Source organism: Vigna radiata, chromosome 1 (assembly GCF_000741045.1).
Source record: "Vigna radiata var. radiata cultivar VC1973A chromosome 1, Vradiata_ver6, whole genome shotgun sequence".
In the NCBI taxonomy this organism is placed as follows: domain Eukaryota; kingdom Viridiplantae; phylum Streptophyta; class Magnoliopsida; order Fabales; family Fabaceae; genus Vigna; species Vigna radiata.
The window spans coordinates 4,838,441-4,847,139 of NC_028351.1; the positions used below are offsets into that span (position 1 = coordinate 4,838,441).

An 8,699-nucleotide genomic window follows, 5' to 3' on the forward strand; every position below is an offset into this window, starting at 1 on the left:
CTCCCAAAGGAGGGACCAAAATAGGTATTAAACCTTAGGATAAAGATGTTTAGACAATATTTTTTTGACAACATTTGAACATTATGATACGTGTCATTGTGTGATTGGTCTATGGTGGTGTCATTGTGTCATTTGGACCAATCACACAATGACATGTATGATGATGTTCAAATGTTGTCAAAAAATGTTGTCTACATATCATTATCCTATTTGTTATTACATATTATGTTTCGTTTTTTTTTTATCGACGTTTCTTTTTCTAAATATTTCTTAAACATTTGTCCTCTCTCTGTAACCTCGCCACCACACCGCATCCATTGCTCTCACATTCACCCTCACCATATGCACTTATACTCCTGAAAAAAGTCATTTTTGTTTTTCCATTAATTCTACTTGAAAATTGTATAGAAATTTTGTTGTTAATTTTATATTATGAAAATTATTTTCTTTTTTGCATAGTTAGACGTGCAAGAAGATGGAGATGTGTGAGCTGTGGGGGAAGGTCAGGCGAATTAGATAAGGCTTTGCTTTCCGAACTCATAAATGATCATTTTATTCCTCATAAAAGTGATTTGTCTATTACTTGTTTTGGAAATTTGGAACTAACTTTCTAGAATTTTCAGAATTAGAGCGGAATTTCTTGAACAATTCCGAGAATAGGATTTTTGAAATCGAATTTCCTCAAGTTTTTCAGAATAATCTTTATCGGAAAACATGAAATTCATTACAGAAAGAGGGTTTTGCAGAACTAGTTTTTTTTTTGTCCTCTCCTTTTTCTTCTACAGTATTCTTCCTCTTTATTTTTTCCTTACTCTGCAATGAATGCTATGATGTCAAAATGAGGTTACTTGAGTCTTTTTAATCAGTATGGGTTTCATTTAGCAATGATGGTGTGCAGGAAGCAAAAGCTCTTAGATAAAAGTAGGTGGAGTACGCAAGCTTATATATAAATGGAGTCATAGGCCCAATCGAACAACGCCCGAAATCTGACCTATTTAGGGTCCTAATGTATATAAGGTAGATGGAGAGGATAAGAAGAGATCCCTGTAGCGTTCTTGAGCTTATTTGAATTGATTTGATGTTGTTTGAATGATGTTATGATTTGAAAAGGCAATCAGTTTGCGTCACTGATGAATAGCGTTTTCAGCCCAGAACGATGATTGAGCACACGTGAGTGCTTCTTCTGTACTTCCATACACATTTTTCTTTTTCTTTTGACATCTCTCCTTTTTTTCATCATTTTACTGACAACATCCCAAAGAAACCCTTACTGATCAATTATATATTCTGAAATATAGAATTAGCAGTGCTTAATGCAATAATTGAAATCAATCGGTGATTGAGAGCACTTCTTGTCGCCCAAGAGTATAATGTATAAGTTCATTTCAAATTATGTTTTTCTTTATTTAACAAAATTATTTAGTATATTTAAAATAATACCAACATAACACAGAAGCATTACACCTTATACATTAAGAACAACCTTGATATACAAATTTTTTTCATAAGCCTTTTTTTTATCAGAAAACAAAATATGTTCTTAGTTCTGAATAATCAAATGTCATGCTTATGCTATAGTTTGTAATGGAATATCCAAATATAAAGAGAAAACAAAAGACATAAATTTTATGCTGCTTAGAACTAAGTTAGAATCTTCCCATTGATGACATTATGCGTCTTTTGAGTTGCGTAACAAAGCACATTTAAGTTTTTGTTCATTGGTAAACTTTTAGAAATTATAGGTTAAGACTAAGTTCTATTTTAAAATACAATTTTAACGAACACTTTTTTTTATTACTTTAAAACAATATTGAGATCATGTTTTAAAATACAGCCTCACCTTTTTTTTAAATGAAGTTTCGCTGTAAAACACATTGTTAGAATTTAAGAAGACGTTTTCAATTAATCTTTTTTTATTGTAGTAGTGTTTTAAAGCACTACTTCACATTTTGAAAAAAAGAAATTATTTTCACGAACATTCTTTATTATTTAAAACACAAAAAGTAGAAACTATGTTCTAAAACACAACTTTACGAAATTTCAAAAATTTTATCTATTTTAGTAACTTTTTTCAAAATTACCCCATAAATGTAAAGGACCCTTATTTATATCACTCAAAAGACAGCAGATAAGGTGATTGTAAAGAAAAATGAACAGCTGTTTATACCAGAAAAAAAAAGTGTAAACTTTGTCTAGCAGTCGAACAAAGTACACAAAAAAAAAAAAAAGCTTGATTTAAAGCCAACAGTCCTAGTAAAAAGGACATTCAACACACCTGAATGTTTATTGTTGGCTAGCAACCAAAAAAATCTGGGAATCATTATTTTCTAGAATTGTTTAGTTGACGAATACAGTTATTGAAAAGTTGAGCACAAACTCTATAATCCGACATAATGATAAACTTTAAAGCTAAACGAAAATAGGTAGAAAGAAAAAAGTTAGAAGAAAAGGCACGCGATATTGGCGCGGCTCAATCAGACCAGAGAATCAAAGGTGGGTGATTGAAGCTAAGGTCAGTTTGAACCGTTCCAACACCTCGTGTTGCTGCCTAACTTTTTGCTATTGCTTCATTGAAACTCAACTCAACTCAAGAACAACACTTTCATATATGCTTCAGAATATGTGCAGTGTGGTGGTAGTGCCACTGCTACTGCACTCATCCCTCATTATATATAATAAAATTTGTTTGAGTGTAAAGATTATAGCATTTGATTTTGGTTGATTGAGAAGAACAAACAGAATCCTCCAAAGATAGGTTGAATCTACTGATCTCTCTAAGATTGCCGGCCACCTTCAACCTAACACCATTTGCCGCCGGCCTCTCAATTCTCTTAATATCTTCACCTTTATCATCGATATTTCCCTTCCCATCATCCATCTCACGTTTCTATTTTAACTTATTCATACTCTTTAGCTGAAAATTTTTATAATAATTCTACACCATAAGGAATTCAACAGTTCTGGCAAATCATTTTTAATGCCATTGGGACTTCAATATAAATGTTTTTGTTTTTACAGCTCAGTAAAACTATCTCCTACTCAGTCGGATCTGGAAATAAAACAAATAACTAATCAACACTAATTAAAAAAACTAATCAGTATTTAATGTTACTATTTATTTTCTATAAAGAGAGCTGGGGTTTTATATCTAGAACAAAAGAAATTTATTGAAAATAAAATATCAATTACATTCAAGGACAGAGTATATATGATTTGTTTGTTGACTTTTTCAATAACTATTTTAAATTGTTTGACTGTATAAAAGTTATATATATATATATATATATATATATATATATATATATATATATATATATATATATATATATATATATATATATATAATATATATATGTATAAAATATATATATATATATATATATAGTTATATATATATATATATATATATATATATATATATATATATATATATATGTATTTCAAATATTAAGACGTGTTTTATATTAGTGTTTACCAACCATCACTCTTATTTACAGACGAGTACTTCCTCTCCAAGGAAACCAGTACTTGTTGGGCAATTGGTTTAAACTTACGAATACATTCTTCTGAATTTGAACACAAAATATTGTGTTTCAATGGATGAGTTGAGAGAGAATGATTTGTTACTTTAAAGGGTTTTTCAACTTTAATCTAAAATATGCACTTATAATTTATCAAGAATCCTTTTTGGAATATGTGCATATACTTACAAACGATCATGCTGACTCTATTCAGAGTATGCTGAATTAAATTTTGAGGCAACCTTGAAATTTGATGCCTTGTTTTGTTTTGTTTTGAGTTGATTATCATCAAGTACATGCATAACAGATTATACTATAGTAGTGTGATGTTTTTACATAAATACCAGCTATCCTAGCGTACAAACATGGTAGCTCTAAACGTTAAACAATTAGTTTAGGGGAAGCAAATATCAATGGATGTTAAAGCCGACTCTGGTGGAGAGTGACACAAAAATATCATTCTATTCGGTACTATCAAAGTAAATGTGTTGGTAAACCCAAAGAGAAAGAGAAATGGAATGCACCAATCCAAAGATTGCCGTCTGACAATTTGTTTCGGTTGTCTTCCTCATTATTCTCGAGTCACAATCTTCCATTGCATTGCATTCCAATGCTTTCATTTCCACCGTCACCTCTTGTCCGTATTTCATACCTTATAACCTTTTTATTTAAACAATCCACAGCTCAACTTTAGCGCTTTAATACCAGCAAAAACACCAGCAACAAACAAGGGCAGAAGTGGTTGCTGAAGTTCACTGCAATGGCGAGGCCAGAAAGGACGCGCAGAAATAAAAGCCTAGAGACTCTAATGGACTCTGACAAACCAGGAAGAGGAAGAAATTTGAACCAACAGGGACCCCAGAAGTCCACTCCTGGCTATGGCCTTGAATTCAGTAACCTCTCCTATAGTATCATAAAAAAGCAGAAAAAGGATGGAGTATGGATCAACAAAGAAACATATCTTCTCCATGACATCTCTGGCCAAGCAATAAAAGGTGAAGTTATGGCAGTCATGGGGCCTAGTGGTGCTGGAAAATCCACCTTTCTTGATGCATTGGCAGGGAGAATTGCAAGAGGGAGTCTAGAAGGATCAGTTAGAATTGATGGAAAACCAGTAAAACTGAGCTCCTCTACTTTGTTTATTTAAATCAGATATATGTTTTACTTAAAAGGGAGATATTCTCTCTTTCTATTCTCTTTAACTTAATAATGCTATATTATGGTGCAGATCACTACAAGCTACATGAAAATGGTGTCATCATATGTGATGCAAGATGACCAGCTCTTCCCTATGTTGACGGTTTTTGAAACATTTATGTTCGCAGCTGAAGTTAGGCTTCCTCCTTCCATTTCCAGGGCAGAAAAGAAGAAGAGGGTGTATGAATTACTTGACCAACTGGGCTTACAGGTATATATAATCCATCGTCTCTCACTCATTTACAGACATAAAATGGCAGGTTAATGACTTCATCCCCGTTCAGAGTGCTACACATACATATATTGGTGACGAAGGAAGGAGAGGAGTGTCAGGAGGGGAACGACGAAGGGTATCTATTGGCATAGATATCATCCATAAGCCATCACTTCTGTTTCTTGACGAACCTACCTCAGGCCTTGACTCTACAAGTGCTTATAGTGTTGTAGAAAAGGTTAAAGACATAGCTCGAGGGGGAAGCGTTGTCCTTATGACCATACACCAGCCTTCATTTAGAATTCAAATGCTCCTGGATCAGATCACCGTCCTTGCAAGGTGAAAATTTCACAGCCTATATTTTCTTTTGTAGATAAAGCCTATATATGATGCTTATATTACTGTTAAGGAGACTAAATGAGGAGATATATAAAGCTTATTGTATAGACCATCTGAATTTGATAGGCAATGATAGGAAGACCTAATAAGATATTGAATACATCAGTTTATGACGAGATATGAAGTTACAACTGTGAGAAACTTGTAGGAAAACCTTTACGGGACTCATACCTTGCTGTTATGATTGTAAATAGAATGGACCTCAGCTCGATGTAAAAACAACAAAGAAAACAAATTCCTGACCAGATCTGCTTGTGTTTGATGGTGTTGTAGGGGAAGATTGATATATATGGGCAAGCCAGATGCACTACAAGATCACATGTCCAGATTTGGAAGGCCTGTTCCTGATGGAGAAAACAGTATTGAGTATCTTCTAGATGTTATAAGTGAATATGATCAAGCAACGGTTGGGCTTGACCCCCTAATCCAATTCCAACGTGATGNCCTGAAACCTGACCCCGCAGCCATGACCCCTGTTCCAAAAACTCCAAGGACACCTTTCAGAAGGAACGATCCTTCATCTAAGCACTTGATTAGCCTACGTAGCCAAGGATTTACTNCTGGAACACAACAACCTCATTCTGCACAGTTTAGTTATCGCGACGAGGATGACGATGATGAGAATTTCGATAACTCCCTAGAAAGGAATAGTGTCCCGACACCAAGGAATATGACCAGCGGTGTTCACCCACGTTTGGCTTCTCAGTTCTACAAAGATTTCTCAGCCAAAGATTTCTCTATCTGGCTTTACCATGGTGTCGTAGGAACGCCGCGGCGGCAACCATCGTGGACTCCAGCAAGAACACCAGGATGGACGCCTGGGAAAACACCCATGTCAGGACCAAGAAATGCAGTTTCCTACCAACATTCTGCAGCTTATCGGTATCCTAATCGCCCCAAAACTCCTGCAGTGGATAGTCCGTCTATGGACTATTCGGAAACTTCATATGCCCCTTCTCTTGAAGGATTTGAGATTGAGGAAGTGGTTGATGAGCCAGTTTTAGGATCCAAGTACGCAAACCCATGGTTGCGTGAGGTTGCAGTGCTCTCGTGGCGAACAGCACTAAATGTAATTCGCACCCCGGAACTCTTTCTCTCTCGTGAGATTGTGTTAACTGTTATGGCACTTATCCTGTCCAGCATTTTTGGAAATCTGAGTCATCATTCTTTCAAAGACATTAATAGGCTCCTCAATTTCTACATCTTCGCAGTGTGCCTTGTTTTCTTTTCCTCCAATGACGCAGTCCCATCTTTCATCATGGAGAGGTTCATCTTCATCAGGGAGACTTCCCATAACGCTTACCGTGCTTCTTCATATGTTATTTCTTCCCTCATTGTTTACCTCCCATTTTTCGCTGTTCAAGGACTCACATTTGCTGCCATAACCAGAGAAATGCTCCGCTTGAAAAGCAGTCTCTTGTATTTCTGGCTGACACTTTATGCCTCGCTTATTACTACTAATGCATATGTGATGCTTGTCAGTGCACTCGTGCCTAGTTACATCACAGGGTATGCAGTAGTTATAGCCACAACAGCACTCTTCTTTTTGACCTGCGGTTTCTTCCTCAAGCAAACTCAGATACCCATTTATTGGAGGTGGCTTCACTATGTTTCTGCAATCAAATATCCTTTTGAGGCATTGCTAACAAATGAATTCAAGAACCTCGACTGCTACACAGGAAACAAAGCAGAATTATCCCCCGGACCATTAGGAGACTTGAAGCCCAGCAAACATCATAACTCCAGTCTGCCAGATAACTGCTTATTAGGTGTAGATATCTTGTCCTCAATGGATATCAAAATGCAAAACATATGGTATGACATTTTAATCTTGCTAGGTTGGGGTGTTCTTTACAGGTTGTTCTTCTATTTGGTTTTGAGATTTTACTCCAAGAACGAGAGAAAATGAACCATCTACCGCCCCATTTTATTCGGATAACATGCTCATATATGCTCCGGCCTGCTAAAAAGCTGAAGGTCACAGCGGTTACGTTATTTCTTGTATCATTGCTATCATATTCGTGAGAACGCATTATATTCTGTTAAAGAAGCTTGTGAGTTTTCTGCTTCTGTTCCTAAGGTGCGACTTGCAATTTTTATGTTTACGAAATTACTACAATTAATTGGTCTGAGGAAACAAAAAACCATCATAAGTAAACCTATTATAACGGGGAAGATGGGAATAATAACACCAGCACTATCCCGACAACCATTATACTCCGTTCATACCATGATCAATGTTAAAATAGAAATCCTCCTATCAATCACCACAATTTGCATCCTCTAGTAAAAAAAGGAATAATGCTTCCAAGGCCTGACTTTGAACTTAAAGAGAAAGATAGGGACAGAAAACTGACCCACCCACATCTTTTCAATGTAAACTCAATCTTTCTTGTATCTCTCTTCCTGTGCCCCAGTTGGACCCAGTACCGAAGGCTCCGATTCCAAAACTCATTAACTATTTTTAATAAATACGGTTTACTTCCGTCCCCCCATTACAATAATCACAAACCCAAAATCAGCTTTAAAATTTGAAACTCGTTCGAAATCAACACTAACATTTTGTACATGGAATCAGACAGTGGAGACGTCTAGACATAACACATTAACTAAATTAATCCTAGCCTTTGAATTGCGCTATGGACATGTAAACTGAAATCTGTTTATAAGGTATTCACTTAATGAGAGCCAGCATGTTGTGCAATCTTTCTTTCAATTGTACTTTTGTCTGCCCCCACTACACTGTCAACCTCTTTGCCATTCTTAACAAAGAAAAATGTGGGAACACTGCTAATATTCCAGCTTGCAGCAACATCTCTGGCCTCATCTATGTCAATTTTCAAAAAAACAACTTTTGGGTGCTTTTCAGCCAAGCTTGTATAAATGGGGGAAATGAAGCGACAAGGGCCACACCACGTTGCAGTAAAATACAGGATCGCCAATCGTGATGTCTTTGATGCAGCACTTAACTTCTTTTCCAATTCAGCAGTAGAATGAATACCAATGACTTGCCCTTTAGAATGCCACAAAAGTAATAGGTCAATAAATTAAATTAAATACAAATTGAAGGAAAGTGAAGAAAATTGCAACAACTGTTCCTTTAGGAATAAAAATGAAATATCAGAATCAATCAAACATGCTACAAATGCCACAACATCGCATGAGTTTTTAGTTTAATTAGGTAACGTAACATCTTACCGCTCTACATCCTACACCATGAAGTTAGGCCCAATTTGCAAAGTAGTTTTCAATTACACAACCAAGAATGGTTTGTGCCATAAATTTTTCCTAGATGATTAAAGAATAGATGCATTTTTTAGGTATATTCCCTTATCTATAGTATCTATATATATATATATATATATATA

The 8,699-nt window shown here is 35.4% G+C and overlaps 3 protein-coding genes across 7 annotated transcripts in view; 2 read left to right on the plus strand and 1 right to left on the minus strand.

The window, feature by feature from the left end:
• The window catches only part of LOC106770839, an 11,574-nt gene extending 10,546 nt beyond the window's left edge, over positions 1-1,028 (plus strand). Inside the window, exon 12 of one of the 3 annotated variants that reach the window (XM_022782331.1) lies at positions 899-1,028. In XM_022782331.1, coding sequence (XP_022638052.1) covers positions 899-919 — 21 coding nt within the window. In that variant the 3' untranslated portion in view covers positions 920-1,028. Of the gene's footprint in view, positions 1-459; positions 843-898 lie in introns of those variants that run through there. The other 2 variants (XM_022782330.1, XM_022782328.1) reach the window with 2 other exon arrangements.
• Positions 1,029-1,087: 59 nt separating this feature from the next.
• LOC106770227 (ABC transporter G family member 17) lies at positions 1,088-7,401 on the plus strand. 3 transcript variants are annotated; one of them, XM_022782359.1, is made up of 6 exons: positions 1,088-1,170; positions 4,205-4,635; positions 4,750-4,929; positions 5,003-5,271; positions 5,605-7,100; positions 7,189-7,401. In XM_022782359.1, the coding sequence occupies exons 2-6, from the start codon at positions 4,282-4,284 to the stop codon at positions 7,209-7,211; spliced, it is 2,322 nt and encodes a 773-aa protein (XP_022638080.1). In that variant the 5' UTR covers positions 1,088-1,170; positions 4,205-4,281; the 3' UTR covers positions 7,212-7,401. The 3 variants fall into 3 exon arrangements, with proteins under 3 accessions (XP_022638080.1, XP_014511538.1, XP_022638075.1); XM_014656052.2 differs by having other exon boundaries at positions 5,605-7,240; XM_022782354.1 differs by lacking the exon at positions 1,088-1,170 and having other exon boundaries at positions 4,282-4,635; positions 5,605-7,401.
• Positions 7,402-7,529: 128 nt separating this feature from the next.
• LOC106770253 (TPR repeat-containing thioredoxin TDX) overlaps positions 7,530-8,699 on the minus strand; it is an 11,845-nt gene continuing 10,675 nt past the window's right edge. The window contains exon 10 of the mRNA XM_014656072.2: positions 7,530-8,344. Within this exon, the coding sequence (XP_014511558.1) occupies positions 8,010-8,344 (335 nt within the window). The 3' untranslated portion in view covers positions 7,530-8,009. The remainder of the gene's footprint in view (positions 8,345-8,699) is intronic.